This window comes from Chiloscyllium plagiosum, chromosome 12 (assembly GCF_004010195.1).
Source record: "Chiloscyllium plagiosum isolate BGI_BamShark_2017 chromosome 12, ASM401019v2, whole genome shotgun sequence".
Classification (NCBI taxonomy): domain Eukaryota; kingdom Metazoa; phylum Chordata; class Chondrichthyes; order Orectolobiformes; family Hemiscylliidae; genus Chiloscyllium; species Chiloscyllium plagiosum.
Window position 1 is genome coordinate 39,280,806 of NC_057721.1, and position 24,653 is coordinate 39,305,458.

The 24,653-nt window shown below is 40.1% G+C and overlaps 1 protein-coding gene across 2 annotated transcripts in view; it reads left to right on the forward strand.

Annotated features, from left to right (window-relative positions):
- The window catches only part of usp9 (ubiquitin specific peptidase 9), a 272,043-nt gene that overhangs the window by 152,524 nt on the left and 94,866 nt on the right, over window positions 1-24,653 (forward strand). For both annotated transcript variants that reach the window (XM_043700849.1, XM_043700850.1), the window contains exons 26-29: window positions 2,564-2,730; window positions 12,307-12,415; window positions 12,628-12,774; window positions 19,708-19,854. In XM_043700849.1, the coding sequence (XP_043556784.1) occupies window positions 2,564-2,730; window positions 12,307-12,415; window positions 12,628-12,774; window positions 19,708-19,854 (570 nt within the window). The remainder of the gene's footprint in view (window positions 1-2,563; window positions 2,731-12,306; window positions 12,416-12,627; window positions 12,775-19,707; window positions 19,855-24,653) is intronic.

A 24,653-nucleotide genomic window follows, 5' to 3' on the forward strand; every position in this document is an offset into this window, starting at 1 on the left:
ACAGTATTGAGGTCAGACCAGTGCCTTGTAGAGTTTTAGGAAGTTCTCCCTGAGTTTTATACTTTATTCTTTTGGAAATAAAGACCAGCATTCCATTTGGGTTCTCTACTACCCTTGAACTAGGATACTAATCCTGTATGGCTTATGTATGAGGACTTGCAAATCTCTCTCTGCTGCAGCTTTCTGTACTCTTTCTTTTTTTTCCCCCCATGTAAATAATAATCCAAACTTTCTTCCTGTCAAAATGCATAACCTTATTTTCCCATATTATATTTCATCTGCCAGGTTTTTGCTCACTTGCTTCACCTGTATATCCCTCTATAGACTGCTTGTGTTATCTTTGCTACTTGACTTCTCCCTCTACTTTTGTCAGCTGCAAACTTGCGTCATAACATCTCTCCTCCATGTCATCAATATATGTAAATAATTCAGAACTCCGTTCTGATCCCTGTGGCACACCACTGTTTATAGGTTGCTAATTTGGAATTGACTCCTTTAACCAAAAACACACTGCTGTTACAATTTTTGTAACAGAACTTCAAAGCAAGGGTAACTGAATGTAAAATGTTAACTCTGCTTTCTCTCCATTGATGCTGCTAGACCTGCTAAGTATCCCCCAGCAACTTGTTTTTGTTTTGTATTTCCATCATCTGCAGTTTTTTAAAAATTGTTTTCTGTTAGTTAGTCAGTCCTCTAACCATGTTAATATATTGTTCCAACACCTTGGTTCATCTTAAGTATTGTGTGAAGTACTTATGAAATGCTTTTTTGAATATTCAAATATACTACATCTACAGATTTTCCCCTCTATCTACTCACATTGATACCTTCTAATAGTAAATTTGTCATGTATGATTTCCCATTCATGGGCCATGCTGACTCTGCTTGATTATATTATGGATTTCTAAATGCTTGGCTGTTACATCCTTTATTATAGACTCTAGCATTTTGCTAACAACAGTAGTTGAGCTAAATGGCCTATTTGTTTATCATCTTTTTTTACATAAAGAAGTTAGATTGACATCTCTTCCAATCCTCTGGCATCTTTTCCAGAATCTACCGGCGTTTGGAAGTTTACTACTAGTGCATCCACTATGTCTGTAGCTACTGTCTTTAAAATCTTAGGATCCTGAAATCCATCACGCCCATGGCCTTAGGCTGCATAAGTTTCCCTAATATTTTTTCTCTAGTGAATGTTTATTTCCTTCATTTCTCGTTTCTCCATCCCCATCTACTCCCCATCTTATTTAGAATGATTGGAGTACTGTTTGTGTCCCTTACATGAAGAACAGATAAAAAGTATTATTCAACTTCTGTGCCATTTCCAGGCTCCCCATTATTATTTCCCCAGCCTCATTCTCAAACGGCTGCAAGGCCTGGGCATCCACATGAGTAATCACTGTACCTCATCATAAAGCTAATTGGAGGTTCTAAATGTTTAGCATAACTTCGCATTTGTACTCCTATCTATTCAGGGAGGCAATAGCAGCCTTCCATACAACCCTGTCACCTTCAGAAATTTGTTTCAGTACATCTGCAGATCTCTGTTCCTGTGCTGCTTTTAAAACGACCATTTTGTGATATTGGATCTCTCGAACATTGCACTAAATGAGAGTTCCAAGCCCCCTCCAAGCAAAAGATGGTGGAAAGAAAATCTGATTCACATTGTGGCTAGGTATATGCACAACCTCAAATGAGGTGCACATACTCGATGCCTATGCACACCAGTCCTCAGGATGAGTTCCTGTGTATATGCACGTAATTTAGACTTCTTGCAAATCATTATTCCAACCATTTATAACATATATACATGACAAAATTATCTGGGAGCATGATTTTGACATCTTGAACTCTTAAGAACTGCCCAAAAGCATCCCAGTTTGCCACTACTTGGGTTTTTCAACACAGTAGGCTGACGTATCAAGAGTGGTTTACTTTTTATGTTAAAACATCTTTGGTTTTGTCTTTGTGGTGCAGTTGGCTGAGTCTGACGTATGTTGGCTAAAATGATTAAATCATTGTATTTAAATTTGTTTTAACTAATGTACTTAAGATTGTTGATTTTTAACACCGAAGAGCAAGAAAAATATTCTGCAGAATTATGCACTTAATGTATTCCATTGCAATCGAAAGGAAGTAAGACTCAATAAGATGTTTTATTAATGCTCAATATTTCTTCATTTCTGCTGTCTCCACCTCTGCAGATTTAAAATAAGCGGTAGGGAGGGAAGCCTTTTTGTCTAAGCGCTATTAGTACGTGGAATTCTCTATGGAATGGAGTAATTGCATGTTTTTAGCATCAAATAGATTCTTAAACCCTTGTGGAGTCAAAGGGTGTTGGGCTGCACAACAAAGTCAAATAAATGTCACAGGTTATTCATTTTTTTAAATAATGGTTCAAAGTAGGTTTAATGGGCTAAATTGCCTACTTCAAAGTTCATCGAATAAGGGGAAACCATTTACTTTGTCTTTGAATTTTGGTTTTGAATATGAAAGTTGGAAATTGTCAAAATCTGCTTGGGCTCCAGCCTTAAATTGCATTTTTCTGTCATTTTAACTGAAGACTAATGCAGGAAATGAACCAGATTCTGAAGATGAGCATGTTTGCTGTGAAGCACTGGAAGTGATGACGTTGTGCTTTGCACTGGTTCCAACGGCGCTTGATACACTTAGTAAAGAAAAAGCATGGCAGACCTTCATAATAGATTTGCTACTGCATTGTCACAGCAAGTAAGTAATGTTTTTGATTGCACACTGGTCCATTCATAAGTTGCTTTGTTATTAGATTAGATTAGATTAGATTAGATTAGATTACATTACAGTGTGGAAACAGGCCCTTCGGCCCAACAAGTCCACACCGACCCGCCGAAGCGCAACCCACCCATACCCCTACATTTACCCCTTACCTAACACTACGGGCAATTTAGCAAGGCCAATTCACCTGACCTGCACATCTTTGGACAGTGGGAGGAAACCGGAGCACCCGGAGGAAACCCACGCAGACACGGGGAGAACATGCAAACTCCACGCAGTCGCCTGAGGCGGGAACTGAACCCGGGTCTCAGGCGCTGTGAGACAGCAGTGCTAACCACTGTGCTATAAATCACTTCAAGCAGCATCAAAGCTTACTGGAAGTTTTCCCTCATGGACTATAGTGAAGTGAATCTGTTCTATTCAAACGGGGAAATTCATAATAGAGTCACTTAACAAGAATGTTTCTGTATCATACTTGATATCTGTTCTTTTAACTGCATCAGTGATAGAAATTGGAAGCTTCTTGTCTCCTTAAATTGCCACACAGAAATACAAGAGGACAGTGTAGAAACTTTTTAACTATGAAACATCTATCTTTGATTTTAAATGTTTTGTTTATTATTCAGTTTCTCACTGAATGTAGTATCTTGGATCTATAAGCTGACCATTATGATTTATGGAGGATTGTGTGCCATTCTAAAATCTGATAAGTTGAGGTCACTAAATTTGAAGATCATGCCAGATATATATGCTGTTTAATGTGTTGCCCCAATAATGGTGTGGCAGAAATAGGCTTCAATTCAAGGGACACTGGTATCAGAACTCAGCGAAGAGGAAACTATACCCTCAGAATGACCTACACCTGAACCATACTGAAAATAGTATACTGGCAGGTCACCTAACTCTGGCTGTGGCGAACACATCAAATTTAATAATGAAGGAAGGTTCATATGAAAAAAATTTCGAAATTGATCGACAAAGAACAAGAGAGTAGTGCAAGCTAATTGTAAGGCTGAAAGCTAAGATTATTTGAAAAATGATGCAGGAATTAATAACAAATGGGTGTATATTATGGCCATTATAGATCCATGTATGCAAAGTGTTCATGACTTGGACTTGAATATGCACAGGTAGTAAGGTTCTGGAAATTCTGCAAGGAAAAGGGATTGGGGAGGCTCTGTTGATCAAGGATAAGTTCAGCCCAATTGTGAGAAATTATCTTGGTTCAAAATGTAGAATCCACGTGATTATGAAAGATAACGCGTCACCAGTGAAAGTGGTCATTAGACCTCTCAATAGTTATCATACAGTGGGACAGATTATAAACATAGAAATAACTCACGGATTATTTGCAAGACAGATTTGAGTTTTTTAATAGTCATAGAGATGTACAGCACGGAAACAGGCCCTTCGGTCCAACTTGTCCACGCTGACCAGATATCCCAACCCAATCTAGATCCACCTGCCAGCACCTGGCCCATATCCCTCCAAACCCTTCCTAGTCATATACTCATCCAGATGCCTTTTAAATGTTGCAATTGTACTAGCCTCCACCACTTCCTCTGGCAGCTCATTCCATACACGTATCACCCTCTGCGTGAAATTGTTGTCCCTTTGGTCTTTTATATCTTTCCCCTCTCACCCAAAATATATGCCCTCTAGTTCCGGAATCGCCCACCTCAAGGAAAAGACTTGGTCTATTTATCTTATCTTTGCCCCTCATGATTGTATAAACCTCTATAAGGTCACCCCTCAGCCACCGATGCTCCAGGGAAAACAGCTCCAACCTATTCAACCTCTCCCTATAACTACCAAATGCCGCCTTCACTATCCTATCTACTTGTGACTCCACTTTCAAGGAGCTATGAACCTGCACTCCAAGGTCTTCGTTCAGCAACACTCCCTAGGACCTTACCACTGAGTGTATAAGTCCTGCTAAGATTTGCTTTCTCAAAATGCAGCACCTCGCATTTACCTAAATTAACTCCATCTGCCACTCCTCAGCCCATTGCCCCACCTGACTAAGATCCCATTGCAAACTGAGGTAACCTGCGTTAATCTGCGGTAATCTTCAAGTAATTCAAATAAAATCTGCAGAAGTGGTATGTAGGCTGAGATCAGAGAATGCCTTTGGGATTGTTGCTTCAAATATGGTTATATAACAGGCTATTTTAGAACTAATGTGTGATGAAGCAGGACTAATTCATCACCTCATAGTAAGGGTTTATCATTTATTGCTGATTCTCAGTTGCTCTGAAGCTGATGCTGCTGCCTTGAACTGCTGCAGCCTGTGGTATAGATATCCCACAGTGCTGTTAAAGGGGAGTTCTCAAATGTTCCTTCATTGTTACTATCGTCCCAAGTCATATGATATGTGACTTGGAGCATGCAGATGATTGTGTTCCCATGCATCAGTGTCCTTATCCTTGGAGGTGACACAGGTGATGGGTTTGGTAGGTACTGTCAGAGGAGATTTTGAGGAGTTGAAGTGCATCTTATAGATGGTATATGCTGCTTTGGAGGTGAAGGGAGTTAACGTTCACAGTGGTTGATTTGTTAGGTTCTTTTTCTTGAGATTCTTACACACTTGATGCAAATGCAACATGCCAACTTCTGTGAACAACCAAAATTTTATTAAGTACAATATAGAACAAGCTTTCTGGAGAAACCCTTTAACAGTCTTTGCGGGGCTTGCAGAGCAGTGTCAAAGATCTCTCTCTCTCTCTCTCTCTCTCTCTCTCTCTCTCTCTCTCTCTCTCTCTCTCTCTGAACAAAGAAAAGCAGTCCTTCCTTTATACAAAATCTTAACATAACAATCAGTAATGCCCCCAAGACAACCTCCAGTCATCCCCCACAGTCACATGCCACTCAAGCGACAATGTAGTGATTACTACATTTCCAGAAACAATATAATGGAAATCATCCCTTAATGGTCAAATCTGTTGTGAATTGTCTTTTAACACTACAGGGAGTAGTCAAAATTCCAACTGCAATGCTCTTACTAATTTTGAATAGGGTGATGCAATTCTTTTATTTTGAATAACTAGGAAATGGCCACGCAAATAACTCTGGCAAGGGATGGGAATGTAAATTCCTTACAATCTACCTGTAAGAGTACAATCCACTCCCTGTGAAATGCACAGACCTAATTCTCGCCCCCCCCCCAAACAATGCACTAAATCTAAATAAATACTCCATATAAAGCAGACACCTTGCATCACAGTTTGTCAGTTGTAGACTTCCTGAATGTTAATAGTGGGGAATTTGCACTGTATTGACTTCCAATGTCAGGGGCAATAGTTATAATCTTCCTTTTTGGCATTGGTTATTGTTACTTGCCACTTTTCAACCTCTATGTAGTCCAGGTCTTGCAGCATATTGGCGCACACTTCATTCGTGTCTGAAGAATCGTAAATGATGCTCAACATAATATAATCATCGGCAAACCTCACTTCTGTTTTTAAGATAGAGGGAGCTCATTGCTTTTAAGATAGAGGGAGCAATTGAAGATGCTAGATCTAGGATAATACTCTGATCAATTCTTGCGTGATGTTTTAGGACTGAGATTGACCTCTAACAACCAGAGCCATATTCCTTTGCTATGAGCAACTCCAGACAGTGGAGAGTTTTTCCATTTGCTGTCATATTCAGTTGAATGCTGTCTTGATGTCGTGGGCAGTCACACTGGCCACCTCTTTTGTCCATTTTTGGAACAAGGTTGTAATGAGGTCACGAAGGATTGACTGACTCTGGCAGAACCCAGACTGAATCTCAATTTATTCCTTTGTCGCTTGAGATTGCAGTCAACGACATTTTTCATCTTGAGGATTGAATGTAGACTGATAGGGCAGTTAATTGGCTAGATTGGATTCCACAAGACCATGCAGAGGAGCAGAATTCGGCCATTCAGTCTAACTAATCTACTTCACCATTCAGCACAATCATGGCTGATCCGATGATCCGATAATCCTCAACTCCACTTTTCTGCCTTGTCCCCATAACCTTTGATTCTGCTACTCTGTTAAAGAATTTGACAGAATATCAACTCTGACAGAAGAAATTCCTCCTCATTTCTACCTTAAATGTGCAACCTGTTAGCGTGCAATGATGTCCACTGGTCCAACACTGTCCTGCAAGGGGGATTAACTTCTCAGCATCTATCTTATCAAGTCCTCTAAGATTTTTGTATGTTTCAATAAGGTCACCCCTCGTACTTTAACATACCAACAAATACAGGCCAAATCTTCTATTCATCTTCTCTTAAGATTGTTCTTTCAGACCTGCAACCAGACAAGAGAACCTTCTCTGGACTAATTTCCTATGCCAATATATCATTCATTTGATAAGTGGCCCAAAACTGTTAGCTGGCTAGTACTTTGTTTAGTTTGAGAGAACCTGATTTTTATGATATATTCCTTTTGAAATAAAGGTCAGCATTCCACTTACCTTGCCTATTACTTACTGAACTTAGATGCTAGCTCTTTGTGATTCATGGGTGAGGGCTCCCAAAATCCTCTTCTGTAGCTTTCTGCACTTATTTCACCATTTAAATAATACTTTTTAAATGTTCATATTTTAAAGGCAAATGTGAAGTGAATATTCCAGGTGTGATGCAGCTGGTCAAACCACTCAGCTATAAACAAAACAATTTTTTTTTAAACCCACCAATTCAAACAAGAACAAAAGAAAATGGAATTTAGAATAACTTAACTATTGGAAAACTTAAGCGACCTGATACAGCACTTAAGTAAAGAACTGTTCCAATCCAGTAATGTCCAGTAAACACACCCCTTGGCAAAAAGGTAAATTGAAACTGGTTCTTACAGGCAGAAGGGGACAACATCCAAAGAGATTTCAGAAAGAAAGTTCTTCAGGAATCATTTGCTGGAGCTTGCAACCTCCTGGACTCTAGCATCTTGTAACTGCAACAGCTAAGCCAAATGAGGAAAAACCTGAGCTGGGAGAACTAGCATCTCCCTTGCCATTGTTTAAACTAGGCTCTTCCTAGAGCCCTTGGCACCTCTACCTTTACAAACTTGCTTTTTTAAGAAGAACAAGGACAAAATAACCTTGTTAAAGTGACAGAATTGTCACAGGGCTAGATTAATTTAGAATGTCTGGTCAGCATGGATGAGTTGGACTAAAGGATCTGTTTCCATGCTGTACATCTGAGCCTAAAAGAGGTTAAATAGTCACTGGGCAACGTAGTATGTCATGAGCAAAGCAGAGGCAAGAAAACCTACTCCTCCTCTGGATCATCTGCTGGAATATTCTGGTTAAAAGGTGTAGATATATTTAGTCTTGCTGTTTGGACTTAATATTAATGCCATTCCTATGTGCTGGGCTATGAGGTTACAGATTGTGATTGAAGACAGTTCTGCTGATGGCACCTATTGCCTCATGGATGGCCAATTTTGAGTTGTTAAATCCATTTGAAGTCTGTCCCATTTAGCATAGGTAGTACCGCACAATACAGTGGAGGGTTACCTCTGTGTGAACACAGGACTCTGTCTCCATGGGGGATGTGAAGTGGTCACTCCTACTGATATGGTCATGGACAGTGAAGGTTGTGACATATGGTTTGCAATTAGTCATAGAAATGTACAGCACAGAAAAAGACCCTTTGGTCCAAATCGTCCATGTCAACCGGATATTGTAATCTAATTCCATTTGCCAGTACATGGCCATATTCCTCTAAACACCCCCTATTCAGGTATCCATCCAGATGCCTTTTAAATGTTGTAATTGTGCCAGACCCGTCCACTTCCCCTGGCAAGTGCCACCCCTCTGTGTGAAAAAATTGCCCCTTAGGCCTCTTTTTATTTTAATATATCTTTCCCCTCTCACCCTAAACCTATGCCCTCTAGTTCCAGACTTCCCCTATCTCAAGAAAAAGACTTTGTCTATTTATACCATCCATGCCCCATAGGATTGTACAAACCTGTATAAGGTCAACCCTTAGGCTCCGACACACTAAAATATTTGGACGTAGAGTATTTATGGATTTGAAGACAGGATTTTAGAATTTGGTATTTGTAAAATGATCAGGGGGAAGGATGCATTGTATTTTTAAAAGATATATTTTTTTCTATGCTTCGTGATTTGAAAATGTGTCTCTCTGGGCAGCAGTTTGCCAGTTGACGCTCAAATTGAAACATCTGTATCAAAAGGCTACACTGTTAGCAGGCAAAGCAGTATTTTTACCAAAACAACAGATTTATTTATTTAGCCAATTAGCTTAAACCAGGCAGTTGGAGACTAAGGATCAATTGAATTTAAATCTTATGATTTTGACAACCTAAAACCAGTCCAGTTGTAAAGACATTAATAGGGTCCTGTTTCCTCCCTCAGTTGAAGCAAAACGCTCAGACGTAGTTTAGTTTTACCTCCTTCACCTATATTCCAGGCCCTGGAGGGAGAGAGAATGATCGCCTGTGAGCACAAAGACATGAGTTCTTGGTCTTCTCTCGAACAACAGTTTCTGAATGAACTATATAGTCATTTTGACAGGGAGGACAATCCAGACAAGGCAACATACATATTGATTGGGTGACCGTTACAATCAGCGAGTGTCAGTAGTAAAGATTAAGCCATCTGTTACACAATCAATAACTGGCTTTACCTAATGAAGGCTTTTCACCTTGTTAACTGACTTTACATACTGAATGCTACCTCATCTTGTTAAATGGCTATACACAATTAATGCTTTTCCACCTTGTTAACCCATTACCCTTGTCTCTCGCACTCCATTATTAACTGCAAGTTCCTATCTGATCTGAGTCATGCTTAGGTGAACCTCTTGTTTCACAAAATTCAAAACTTTGTTCTTCCACTACCGGCCCATACTGTGTACATATTCTCAAAAGAACATTGCATTTGAAAGTGGCGGAGAGCAACCTGCCATCTGAAGAGATTAGCTCTCTGAGCAACCGTTATCTGACTGAAGATGCAGCGACACTCTTAGTTAATATTCCTGTCCAGAATTCAGCGGAGAAGAGCGTACCTGAAAGAACATCAACTGAGATAACACCAAGATCTGGATGACACAACCTAGCTGTCATTTTGAGACTGTTTTTATTGTATTTTTATATGTCAGACTTGTATTTTATTGAAACAACATACCATTAGAATTTTTTTTATTTGGGAATAATTAGTTGTTAGAGGGGAATTGTTTGGTTTGTTAGTGTGTCTGTTAATTTGTCAACTGTTGGTGTTTGATAAACTTGTCATTATAGAGTGAGTGAAAATATTTCATTTAATTTACCCACTCCTTGATAAACAGATTTTGGAGGGGGGGGGATTGTTGAGAGGTAGGTTATACCACTTTTCTCACTTTTAACAGATTGGGAGCCGAGCCCCTCTGGGTGTTTTTGTTTTAGTTATTTGGGTGGGGGGAGCTTCATAACACTAGGGATAGTGATAGTGTCTGGTCATAATCATACCTGACAGTGTCAGGGAACTACTCAACTGGTCTGATTTGGTCTCCCAGTTTTGATTCAAGCCTCATATGCTTGCTGGGATTTTGGAAAGTTGACAAGTTAGATTACATTGTTTCCGGTGTTGGGCTGTCTGTCCAGTTTCCTTCCTTTTCCTTAGATTGTGGCAATAGTCCTGAAGGCTTGTGCTCCAGAACTTACAGATTTGATCTCACTGTCTCCAGATATTAGCCTGAGGAGATTTTAAGTTGCCAGTCCAGTGACAGTGTCATTGTGTGACTGTCACCCCCTTGGGCCAACACTTTGGGTCATTGTCCTTTCCTCCCTGTGGAAAGAATGTGCAGTGGAGGCTGGATGACTGTATTACTTAAGCCTAGGATAATGACAGATTTTTTGATTGAAAGGAGTGTTTGGGGGTAGGACAGGAAAGTGGAGTTACTTAACTAGAAATAGAAGGAGTCGTCAGCCATCTTCAGGAAGGGCTTATGCCCGAAACGTCGATTCTCCTGCTCCTCGGATGCTGTCTGGGCTGCTGTGTTTTTCCAGCACCACATTTTTCAACTCTGGTCTCCAGCATCTGCAGTCCTCACTTTCTCTTAGTAACACTTTGCTCTACCACTATTTTAAGGCCACAATTGAATCAGTTATGATATTAATGAATAGCAGAGAAGACGCTGTGGGCAGAATGACTTGCCTGTCTTTCTTATCAACTGAGAACATTACGTTTTTCTGTTCCTCAGAGTTTACTGATAGAAAAGGCTGAGGGAAGATTTTGTTGTGAACCTATCAGACTTGAATGATTGCTGACCCTTTGCTGAACTGTTCATCCTAAGTATAAGAATGCTGTGCCTCTAAGTCGCATCTTTATATTGATGTACATTCATATCGGTTTCTCCTGTGGTCAGTAGTAGCAAACATGTATGAGTTGAGGTTATAAATTTAATAGTCTGAGGTTTGCAATTACTGTGGCTTAGAAATTGTCAACATTAGAACTGTAAATTTAGAGCAACTTTTGGGCAAAAATGCACATGCATTAAATATGGAAATCCATCTATTGTTAATGATCTGCTCCTCAGGGCATGTTGTTGAAAACCCCATCAATGTCACTGTGTAGAAATGTTTTGAAATAATGTGCTTTTCTCCTTCATGCTATTTAAAAATAAATTTGGAGGCAGATTTTTTTTGTTTCATTAGATTGGATTAGATTACATTACACTGTGGAAATAGGCCCTTCAGCCCAACAAGTCCACACCGACCTGCCGAAGCGTAACCCACCCATACCCCTACATTTACCCCTTACCTAACACTCTGGGCAATTTAGCATGGCCAATTCACCTGACCTGCACATCTGTGGGAGGAAACCGGAGCACCCGGAGGAAACCCACGCAGACATGGGGAGAACGTGCAAACTGCACACAGTCGGTCGCCTGAGGCGGGAATTGAACCCGGGTCTCTGGCACTGTGAGGCAGCAGTGCTAACCACTGTGCCACCCACTCCTGTTAAGTTATAGTTATTATCATGTTAAGTTATGGTTATTGTACACCCTCTGTCTTCTGGAAATCCATTTTATGTTTTGTGTTGACAGTTTGTTATATTATGATTATCCATGGGATTTTAACTATTTGTATAATTGCTGTTTTAAACTTCATCTTGTCAATAAAATATTAAAATTTACTCCACTTTATTTTTTAAATTTTATAAAGGATCCTGTAACGTTTTTCAGTTAAGAATAGGGGCTTCTCAGTTTTGTAGCCAACTGTTCCCCCTCATCTCAACCTAAACAAAATCCATGAACTACTCACTGGTCTTGGTTGTGGTCACTAGTGCAAATTGATCAAGTTGGTTACAAAACCAGAACTACACTTCATATTGACTAATAACGATGAAGCACTTTGAGGTGTGAGGATATGAAAAGCCTTATGCCAGTGCAATTCTTAAGTAGCTACACAGAGATCTGGGAACACTGACTGTGGTAACTTCCACATGGTGCAAAGTCGTACTTAATCTGAGGAAAATGAAAACTGAACAGTAAAATGTCCATTTCTTATATTGAATTAACTTCAAAGCATGCAATTGTGATGGGCATTCACTGGAAAGTTTTATTCTTCCCTACAGATTAGTTAGACAAATGGCCCAAGAGCAGTTCTTCTTGATGGCTACCAGATGCTGTATGGGACATCGACCTCTGCTTTTCTTCATTACTCTACTCTTCACAGTGCTGGCAGTAAGTAATCTTTCAAAGCTTTTGAGAGCACTGAGAGACCACTGGATTTAATATCAAAGTTTAAACTCCTGGTGATGAACATTACTGAGTAATCTATTGATTGAATATTCTGCAAAATCAAAGCATTCTAAATAGTTAACATTTTGATTTTCATTCAGCCCTTTTAATGTATTTGACTACATTCAGTTGAGTTATTGTTTTCATGTCATCAGAGTACTGCAAGAGAGAGAGCAAAGCATTCAGCAGACTACTTCACACTGTTGAGGCATCTTCTTAATTATGCATACAACAGTAACATTAACCTGCCCAATGCAGAAGTTCTGCTCAACAACGAAATTGACTGGCTCAAGCGGATTAGAGTGAGTAAATTTCTGGAATTCAGGAAATTCAGAATTTGTGTTCAGTAAAGTGAAAGGCTTTTTAATATTTGTCTATGTTTAATAGTGTGTGGATTGATTATTTTTCAAGTATTGATTCATATTGTGCTTTCATCTGTCTGAAGCAGGGCTAATGAATAACTCTCCCTTACTGGGGCAAGAAAGTAGTGTTGAAGTAGCCCAGGGATGGGCCCCTTTGATTTCTCCACATCATTATGATCTGAGGTTGATTGCTATTTGCAGCAATTCAGATCCCAGACTGAAATTGGCTTGACCAGTCCTGTTTTGTATTATTTTAGTGAGGTAGTCTTTGAAGCACAATCGTGGAGTGCTGCAAATTTGGTTTTAACATTAAAATAGAAGTTTATTCTCCAAAAGAAAAGGTAAAGTAGAATAAACGAAGCTATTCAAGTTTGACAATTTGAAAAATTGCAAAACACAGTAACTTGCAATCTGATCAAAACCGGCAACATAACATTACAATATTCAAACACAAGAAAATTTCTTTCTGTATTGCATCTACAGGTTTAACTTAGCTATTTCTTTTGAGAGTTTGATGGCCTCTTCCTCGAGTACTCATAAAACTGAGTTTAGACCTTGTAAGCTTCAAACGCCCTTCAGGGTTCTCAGTAAACACTTCTGGTCTGAAAATGTCAACTAAAATGCTTAAATCGATGTAGACTATTTCCTAACTTTGAACTAATTCCTTTCTCTTGGTGAAACTGTTTCATAAATCTAACTTCAACCAGGACTTCTGCAAACTGACAAGCCAAAGTTTTCCAGGCTTTGGGTATTTTCAGTTTGCAAAAAAAATCCCAATTCTTATAACTGATAGGAAGCTTACTTCAATCTTTACTTTGTCAGCTGGTAAGACTCTTGTAATGCAAACTAATCTCCACTTACCACCTTAGAAAAATACAAACACATGCTGGTTTTTAAAACTATAAGCATAGCCTTAGGAGTGCAAATGGCCTAATTATGAAATCCCACCCCCACCATGCTCGCAGATCAAAATCCAAACTCTAAAATATATTCATAAAACATCTTGCTTCGCATCATTTGCCCACAAAATGAAGAAATATGCAAAATCTTGTGAAGTAAATTAGTATTGCTGTTCCATTGTGATGCACCACGTGAAATTGATTGCATTTGATTATTATATGATATTATTTCTAGTAAATACAGTGTATATAACATTACTAATTTGTGATCTGTGTGCAAACTACACACTGGCCTCCAAGTGCTGTATTTGTATTTCATCATGTGTAAAGATGTTAGATGACCAGCTAACTTCTATTGGATACATAATTGAGAGTACTGAGTGGTCTTTGAACTTCCAAGAATAAATCACTGCTGCTGACAGCTTGGTGACAGCCTGAATAAATATTGTCATTTCCGGTGCAAGTATGAAATATGCTCAGGCAGTCAAATAATTGAGCAGTTATGCCTCATTTATCCACCAAAGCTGAAACTAACATGTAGAGTGAATGAAAGGCAAACTGGCTGGCTGTGAATTCCTCCTGTCAAATTTGTCTTGCTCAGGAGAGAGATTTCTAAAAGACTCCTGAAGTGCTTTAATATGTGTCCATGTTAGATGACATCTGTGAAGACATGGTCAGTTTAATATTTTGGTTTGTTTTTCCCATGTTTATCTTGCCTTGTGGTAGAATCATACAGCGTTGTTCATGATGCATAGTCTCTTGAACATGAATGTTCCTTGCATTGCTTGTTTAAATTTCCAGCATCTGCAGTATATTGATCCGTTTGGTGCGATGTTGGTTTATTGAGCTTTGTTTCTGCTTCTGTCTGGATTTATTATTGTAGCTGCCAGAGTGCTATTTCACAAATGCAGCAAGGTTTAATGAGCCAAGTGGGAACAAAAGGCACAACTTATTTAAAAATGAAGAGTACTTTTTGTCCTATGAAACTTGTATGCGCACAGTTGTCAGAAATAATTTGTTCTTCACAACTTGCTGTAGCAATTGGCCATTCAAATTTTAACTCTGCAAGAAGCATCAAAGCATAAAATAAATAAGCGATCCATGTTCTCTGTCACAAATAATGTTAACTTGCCTTGCTGTAAGAAATTGCCAAGTCTTGAGTATTGAGGGACCAAAATTGTCTCCGTGTGTATGTGGATTAGCATTAGCTGATTTACGTTTACCTGCAATAGTTGGTTTTGCCATGAGCAGTTTTGAAGTCGTCATGCTTTAAAGCAACATTACCTCATCCTTCAGCTCAAATTCCAGTAGAATTGCTTCCTAAATCATCCCCCTTCTCTTGTTTCAGCCCTTCACTTCATTGTGAGTTGACTGAAAATGCCACTATAATAAAAACTTGTTGATGGCCATTATAATAAAAACTTGTTAACAAGTCACATGTGAAGACTTGCTTGTTGGTGAGGTAGGGTAATGAAGTAGATTCATAATCTAGCCTGACAATGACTAGATGAAAATGTGTTCAAAGGGAGGAGAAATCTGAAAACTGGATCAATTCGGCAAGGTTGAAAAATGTAGACAGCTGAAAGGTCACTCGGAGGGGTAGGTCGCAATGAAGGTCGTAGGTTGACCTGTTGGGGGATTGTGGCAGCCAAGTAGTTCAGCCCATCGAGTCTGATAATCCGCAACTCCAATTTCTGCCTTATCCCAATAATGTTCGACTCCCTTATTAGTTTGAAATCTCTTTATCTTGGCCTTAATTTATTTATTCTTTAGTCGTCTTCACTATTGTATCTTTAATTACGATCATTCACCCTCTAATTCCGTGGCAATTCACTTAACAATGAATGTTCACTTTAATGATAATGAGTTGATATAACCTTTTCCCCATGTCATTTGAGAAGTCAGTTTTGTATAGCTTGGAACTGAAGATAACGTTTTGCATGGAATCTTTCCCTGCAGGACAAAGGGAATGAAAGAAACAGCTTAAATTTATGTAATAAATTCTCAGGATTTTCCGAAGTACTTAATACTAGCTTGCATTGTTGCTTTGTGTCAAATAAATTTCATAGTTCTTTTGCACACTCAAGACTTTAGAGCCACACATACCTCAGGCGGTTATCCATTTCTAACTGATTTTCTGGTAGTTTATTAGAAATTAAGTTTATCAATGCAGAAGCTAAATAGACACCATCTAACATGTGGTATGAGCAGGCTGGAAAGATATGATCCATCCAGGTAAGAATAGTCTGGTATTGGAAAAAAAATGCTTGAGGATAGCAAGCGGTTGGTGACCCCTTTCTGATGGTCATTCATTGTTTTACTGATCCCTGATTGGAGTCAGAGATGAGTGAAATTGGTCTCTATGACTGTTCATGACAGCATCCTCTGATAACAGTCTTCAGTTTGTTTTTTGCCTCTGACCATAGAGAGGCCCACCAGCCCATTAAATCTGTACTGAGCTGTCTACATTAATCCCACTTTCCAGTACTTGGTCCATAGACTTCAATGTTACAACATTTCAAGTGCTCAACCATACAATTTTTAAAGGTTGAAAGATTTCCTGCCTCTACCTGCTGCCCAAGCTGTGCACTCCACCACACTCAAGGTGGATAATTTATTCCTCAAACTCCCCCTCTACACTTTTTGCTTTCACCTTAAAGTTATGCTCCCTCATTATTAATCCTTCTATCCATGCCCCTCATAATCTTATACATCCCAGCCATAATCCCTCCACCCCTCAGCCTTTTCTCCTCTGAAGAAAACCCAAGCCTGTTGTTTTTTAACAGAATCCCTACAGTGTGGAAGCAGGCCCTTCGGCCCAACACGTCCACACCAGCCCTCTGAAGAGTAACCCACCCAGACCCATTCCCCTCCTCCTCTACATTTAGCCCAGTTAATGCACCTAACCCACACATTCCTGAACAGTACGGGCAATTTAGCAAGGCCAATTCACCTAACCCACACATCTCTGGATTGTGGGAGGAAACTGGAGCACCCAGAGGAATCCCATGCAGACACGGGGAGAATGTGCAAACTCTCACAGATCGCCTGAGACTGGAATCGAACCCAGGTCCCTGGCACGGTGGCTCAGCAGTGAAGGGATCAGAACTAAATGCAGCACTCCAGCTGTAGCTTAACCAAAGTTTTGTACTGTTCCAACATAACCTCCCAACACTTGTTATTACTGCCATGACTGATTAAAGGCCAATGTCTCAGATGGTATTTGCTCTGTAGTTATTTTTAAATTTTATTTATTTTTTAATATATTTCTTTCACTGTTCTGTACCTCTTATTTCTTGATATTTTGTCACATAGCACTGGCTTCAGCCTTGGTCATTCACCGCTCCTAATCTCCCTATAATCTCTCTATGCACCGTCATTATAATCTCTTATATGCCAACTTTGCTTCTGGAGCCATGACTCACCTTCTCTCAGCCTAGTATAACTAGCTCCCTATTTCTCCTTTTTTTTTGACAAAGGGTCAGTTAGACTCAATGTCAGCTCTTTTCTCTCCTTACAGATGCTGCAAGACTTGCTGAGATTTTCCAGCATTTTTTCTTTTTTGGTCTCGGATAGTATGCCTTCTTAATCACCCGAATAGCCTATCCTATCACCTTCAGGGATCTGAGGACAAGCATCCAAGATCCCTTCTGTTCCTCTGAGCTTTTAGTGTCAAACATTTAGTATTTGCTTGTTATCAGTTTTCAAAAATCTTTTTTTTTAAGTTACCCTCCATCCAAAGTCAGTGTTTTCCTCCTCGAGAGTCTTTTTTTTAAATCCCTTACTGCTTAGAGGTAAACCCCAACTATTTATTTACTTGTCCATTAGCAAGAGTAATCCCTCCTGCTTGCTTACACAAGTGAAATTTTACTTTTGTATTTAGTTATCTTGGTTGGGCAAGATATCGTCTTGTGAAAAACAGATTGAACTTGACTTTAACATCTCATTCATAAAGCTGCAGCTTTAACAGTGCATTCCCTCAGCAGTATAGTTAAGTACTTTTAGATTCCATGGTCAAACATTTAAATTATTTGCAAGTTTTGAACTTGTTCATGGAGGTAACTCCAAATATGGAAAATAAACTCTTCCTAAATTATTTATTTTGGGCATTCATTTCTAATCATCCTATATTGACTTTGAAGGAAAATACAGAAACTTGCTGAAAAAAGTCTTGTATTTAATGCCATGCCACATCTTAACTTCCAAAAGAGGGAATTCTTGCATTTAAGATATTGCCAAAAGTGACATACTTTTCCTTCTGAATACAAACACAACCTTCATATAACCTTAGTATAATATTTGTGGAAGTTGAGATTGTTTAAATACAATTATTTCTTTCAATTTGTTCATGACACTTGGACATGGCTTACTCGTATAATATTTTTTATTGATCCCAAATTGTCACACAACTTAGTGGCATAATTGCCCAATTCAGAGGACAGTTAAAAGTCAACCACGTCGCTGTGGTCTGGAGTTAAAGGTAAGGAAGGCAGATTTCCTTCATCATTCCCACTCCCTCGGTTTAAGTCAAATCTGAGAAAGTGAGGACTGCAGATGCTGGAGATCAGAGTTGAAGACTGTGGTACTAGAAAAACACAGCTGGTCAGGCTGCATCAACGGAGCTGGAGAGTCGACGGTTTGGGCATACGCCCTTCAGGAATGAGGCATGTGAGCCAAGGGGGCTGAGAGATAAATGGGAGGGGAGTGCGGCTGGGGGTTGGGAAGGTAGATGGGGGTGTGATAATTAGGTGAAGGTGGGAGTGAAAGTGATTGGGACAGGAAAGAAGGATGGAGCAGATAGGTGGGAAAGAAGATGGACAGGTAGGACCGTTGAAGAAGGCAGTGCCGAGTTGGAAAGTTGGGACTGGGATAAAGTGGGGGGAGGGGAAATGGGGAACCTGGTGTAATCCACATTGATCCTTCTTCATCGACCTATGTGGATTTCACCAGGTTCCCCATTTCCCCTCCCCCAACCATATCCCACTCCCAACCTTCCAACTCGGCACTGCCTTCTTGAGTGGTCCTATCTGTCCATCTTTGTGCCCACCTCTCTGCTCCACCCTCCTGTCCCTACCTATCACTTTGAGCCCCATCTTCATCCACCTATCACATTCCCAGGTACCTTCCCTCCCCAGCCTCACCCCACTCCCATTTATCCCTCTGCACCCTTGGCCCACAAGCCTCATTCCTGATGAAGAGCCTATGCCCGAAACATCGACTATCCGTCTCAGATGATGCCTGACCTGTGCTTTTCCAGCACCACACTCTTCGACTCCTCTCCCTAGGTTTGTCCTGACCTACCAGCAGGGCAAACCCACCAAAGATGGTGACGTAATGTCATACTATTGGGAAGGAATTTCCTTAGAAGTCCTCGACTTTGACTTCCCAATTCATAGGGTAATAAATTTGCTAGCTTGGCCAGCATTTAGTAATCAACCCTAATTGTCCTGAGGGCTGTTAAGCAGCAACCATATTGTTGTTGGTTTCAAGTCCTCTGCAGGCTAGGTAAGGATAGATTTTCATGTCTTTTACAGTAGTTGACCCAGACAGGTACAATAGTTGACCTTATATTGTACTGAACTGAAAATATCTTTAAAGCTTTTTCACTGAAGCTTTCCTTGTCTTGTCTGCCAGTTATTTCAGTTGGAAATGACGATTACTGCACATGAATGGCAATGTTAAAACTTTTATATTGACTGAACAAAAATATTGCCCTCAGCAGCTTAACTTTTTGGCTTTAACATTGATTCTGAAAGACAGCCATGCTCCATGTAAAGTTGCAATTAAGGAACAGAACTCTGACTCTCAATGAGTACACCCAGCACTGTGCTTATGTATAATGACCGCATATATGAGAAATTTTAAAATGTGAAAAATAATTGTCTATTTTAAACATAATCTTGTTATTGTGGCACTGCTTTCATGATGTGTGTTTTTAATTTTTCCTGCCTAATCTCCCTTCCCTAAATGTCAGGATGAGGTGAAAAGAACAAGTGAAACTGGTGTTGAAGAAACAATTCTAGAAGGTCATCTTGGAGTTACAAAGGAGCTATTGGCATTCCAGACACCTGAAAAGAAATATCATATGGGGTCAGAGAAGGGTGGAGCAAATCTCATTAAGGTATTTCTTAATAATTAACTAAAGATGTGTGATATGGTGCAGTATTTTGTTCAAATCCATAGTGTCATGAAAATGTCAAACCTATTGGTTTTGCGTTTGTTTTAATACATCTGAACTGGAAATACATCAGTACAAATTATGTGTTAACATTTTAAAATACGTTTTAAGTTGTGTCGAGCAATATCTTCTTGGATAATTTGAATTACAACCCTTTTTGAATAGTACAAATACTGAACATTAAATTTTGATTTTTGTTTGATGTGTGCACATATTTGCCTGTCTCTTGCTTTTGGTCTGCTGTTTATCAATAGAACTTATTTCCTGCTGAGATTTTTTAGGTTATTCTTCTGTTTCATCCATTGAAATATAATTTTCTATGAAAGCTCTTGAAGCCAGCTTATGTAACCAAATATAGAAGGAAATAATGCACCGGAAAGCTTATCAATGGCTGCTGGTTACCTAAAATAATGAAATACTCAGCAAGTCAGGAAAGAGAAGCAGAATTAGTGTTTCAGGTTGATGACCTTTCATTGAAAACAAGTAAAAGGTAGATTGACCCTCTTTCAAGCAAGAGGCAGGGATTGAGGTAACAAAAGAGGTTTCCGTTAAGGTAGAAATAGGACCGATTTAGCTGACTAAGAATGTGAATGCATAGTAAAAAGAGGTTAGAGTGGGACAACAAAGAAAAGATGGGTCTAAATGTGAAGTGGCAGATCTGTCAACAACTGCAGCTGAAAAAATTGTAGTGATTATTATTTGAAATTGTTAAACTTAGTGTTATGTTTCAAGTGCATAATTGAAATATTTTATATTGAACTTAGGGAGTGTGTAGGAGAAACAAGAATCATAGAGGAAGAATTATGTAGGCACTTGGAAGGTTGAAGTTGGATAACAGTGAACCAGTCTATATGTTTCTATTGTGGGTGTTGCTGGGACAGAAGCTGAAGATGAAGTAACAGTATGCTTCTATGAATATATAATCTACCAAGTTATGTTATTAAATTGGAGAAGGTTCAGTGAATATGTACATTGCTGGGCTTGGAGGGTTCAAGTTGTTAGGATAGGCTGGATAGTTTGGGACTTTTTTCACTGGAGCATAGGAGGTAGAGGAGTGACCTTATGGAAATTTATAAAATCATGAGGTGCATAGATAAGGTGAATAGCAAGAGTCTTTTCCCAAGGGTGGGGAATTAGGAACTTGGAGGCATATGTTTAAGCTGAGGAGAAAGTCTTAAAAAGGACGTGTGGGGTACATTTTTACACAGTGGTTTGTATGTGGAATGAACTGTCAGAGGAAGTGGTGGATGCAGGTACAGTTAGAATATTTAAAAGACATTTGGATAAATACATGAATAGGAAAGGTTTGGAGGCCAAACTGAGGCAATGGGACTAGTTTAGTTTGGGGAACATGGTTAGCATTGACTCCTTCAACCAAGGGATCTGTTTCCGTGCTGTATAACTCTGACTAGTAGGGAGGCAAAAACATGAGAGCTGAACTACTATATTAGACTAGACTTCCTCTTGGCCTACTTCTGTCAAGAATTTGACACTTTGTTTCACTTGCGTCTTGTCCTGTTAAGTGACTGAAGTGCCTTTGACTTCTTGACCACCTTTTCTCATCCATTTCATTCCTTTCAGAACCATGTAGAGGGATTTCCTGTGGTTGCTTTGCAGTCCATATTAAATAGTTTCTTTTTTGGTATTCAGTCATGGAATTTGGGCATTATAGGCTGAGCAAGTATTTATTTCACATCCCTTATTGCCCTTGAACTAAGTAAGTTGCTTGGCCATTTCAGAGGGAAATTAAAAGGCAACCACATTTGCTATGGATTTGGAGTCATGTGTCAGCCACTGCAGTTAATAATGGCAGATTTCCTTTCTTTCCTTTCGTCTTGTTGACTTCCTCAGCATGATTTTTTATGACAGTGGACAGTGGATAATGATTACGTCATTGCCATGCTTTTAGTTTTTATTGACTTCAAATTTCACCAACTGCTATGGTGGTATTCAAACTTGTGTCCCCAGGATATTAGTCTCAGACTTTGGTTTACTCATCTAGCAATTTACTATTCTGCCATAGTCACTCCAAGGTTATCCTTGTTATTTTCACAACCCCAAACTTTGTGCACCATCCAAGATAATCTTGCCTTTCCTTCTATTTAGCATCCTGAAGAGACTGGCCCCGTCTGCACTATGCTGGTACACTCATTGATTGCACTCTGATACCTCCCCATGCAGATGCTTTTGAACCCGCATGCCTTCCCTTCCAAGGTCGAACTATTCCTCCAAGGTGGAACAGCAATTTATTGTATTAAAGTTATTGCACCCACTACTCATGCGGTCTCTTCTCCATTGGGTGTACCAAACATAACTTGAATGCTCACTTTTGTAAGACATTACCTTTCTACCCTTGAGTGTGAACATGTTTTTTTTTGTTGTTTACAGAACAACTTAATTTTTCTTATTCTCCTCCCTTTTGCCTCCTACATGGCTGAGGTAAAACTTAACTTCTAGCATGTAGAAAAATGGTTGTGGTTGTTGGCCGTCCTGTCTTCTCAGCTCCAGGACACTTTTACAGGGGTTCCTCAGGGTAGTTTCCTTAGCCCAATCATCTTCAGCTACTTCATCAACTACTTACCCTCACTTCTAGATGAAGGGAATGTTCAGCACAATTCCCGACGATTCTGATACTGAACCAATCCATGTCCAAATTCAGCAAGATCTGGTCAATATCCAGGCTTGGGCTGACAAGGGACAAGAAACATTCACACCGCACAAATGCCAGGCGATGGCCATCAGCGATGAGAAATAATCTAACCACCTTTGACATTGTGATGTCACCATCACTGAATCCCTTTCTATCAATATCCTGTGGTGTTACCGATAACTAGAAACCCAACTGGACACACCACTTTGGCTACTAGAGTAGGTCAGAGGCTTGGAATACTGCGACAGGTCACTCACTTCCTGAATCCAAAACCTGCCCACTGTCTACAAGGCACAAGTCAGGAGTGTAATGGAATGCTCCTCAATTGCCTAGATGGGTGCAACTGAAAGCAACAGTTCAAGAAAGCTGATCGCCGCCACCACCACCACCTCAAGGGCAACATGGACTTGGATAAAGCATTTGACATGGTCCCTCATGGCAGACTGGTGCAAAAGGTGAAGTCACATGGTATTGGGCTGAGCTGGCAAGATGGATACAGAACTGGCTTAGTCTTAGGAAACAGAGGGTAACAGTGCAAAGTAGAATTGTGACTAGTATCGTCCACAGGGATCAGAGCTGGGACCTCTGATGTTTGTGATCTACATAAATGATTTGGAGGAAACATGGCTGATTTAATTAGTAAGTTTGCAGATGATACCAAGAGTGGTGGAGTTGTGGATAGTGAGGAGAATTATCAGAGGCTATAGCAGGATATAGATCCATTTAGAGGCAGAGGCAGAAAAATGGCATATGGATTTTAACCTGGATACGTGAGGTGATGCATTTTGGGAGGTCACGTACAGGTGGCAATTATAATGGCAGAATCTCCCTTAGGAATATCATTATGCCGAGGTATCTGGGTGTGGAGGTCCACAGATCACTGACGGTGGCAGCGCAGGTAGATACGGTAGTTTAAAAAAAAAGCCTCTGGCACGCTTGCCTTCATTGGAAGGGGCAGTGAGTATAAGGATAGGCAAGTTCTGCTGCAGCTTTATAGAATTGTAGTTATGCCACACTCTGAATATTGTGTACAGTTCTGGTGACCACACTACCAGAAGGATGTGGATGCTTTAGAGAGGGTACAGAAAAGGTTTACCAGGATGTTGTTTGAGATGGGGGATTTTAGCTATCAAGAAAGGTTTGGCTACGCCTGGTTTGTTTTCACTGGAACGCAGGAGGAGTGACATAATACAAATTTTTTTTTATTTCAAAATATACTTTATTCATAGAAATAAATCTTTGGTACTTGTACAATTTGTCATGTCATTCATCGATATATACATTGCATGTCTTAACATTACAAAGAACAGATTGAATTAATCAAATTTACAGTTATCCTATTTCCAGTTCCCTTTATTAACCATCCAGTCTCTTATTATTTAGCTGTGGCTTCAGCAGAACCCACCTACTGAGTGGGTGCCCTGTTATACAATAGCAAATGAACCTCCTTTAACCCCCAGTATATGGGGTTACCGTTGTCCCTTTGACTGTCCTGTCTCTGGGGTAGCTGTCTGCATCCCCATGGTGAGCACGAACTGCTGGACCCTCGCTGGGCTGAGGTAGCTATCCAGACTGGGGTCATTTACCTGCTCTGGAGTCATTGAGCCAAGGCAAGGGTCCGTACCGTCCAGTTCTGTGTCTGACAATGGGACTGTCAGGATCACAGCTCTCAGTTGTCTGTAGTTGTGGGGCAGGGGTACCCCCTGGTTCTCACTGGGTGGAGGATGCACTTCGGGGGGGTCCGTTGTTTCCTGGTTGGGAAGATATGCCCTCCTCTTTATCTACGGCGCTCTGTCTCCTCTTCTGGTGGTGATGACATTCTTTGTGCCCGTCTTCCCCATCCGAAGAGCTGGCCATCCCTCCCTCGTGCAGCTGACTTTTCCCCTTTGCTGGGAGGCTGCGGGGGCCTGGCCGGATTTTCTCTTCCTGTTTTTAACAGGTATCCACTCCTCTGTCTGCTCGATTACCTTCTCCTCCATTGCTTCCATCTGCCCAGCTAGAGCTAGGATCAGCTGCTGTGTCTCTCTGCTGGCTGCCACCTCCTCCACTCCAGCCTGTTCTTCTTTCTGGGTGCCACCAGACTCTGTTTCCC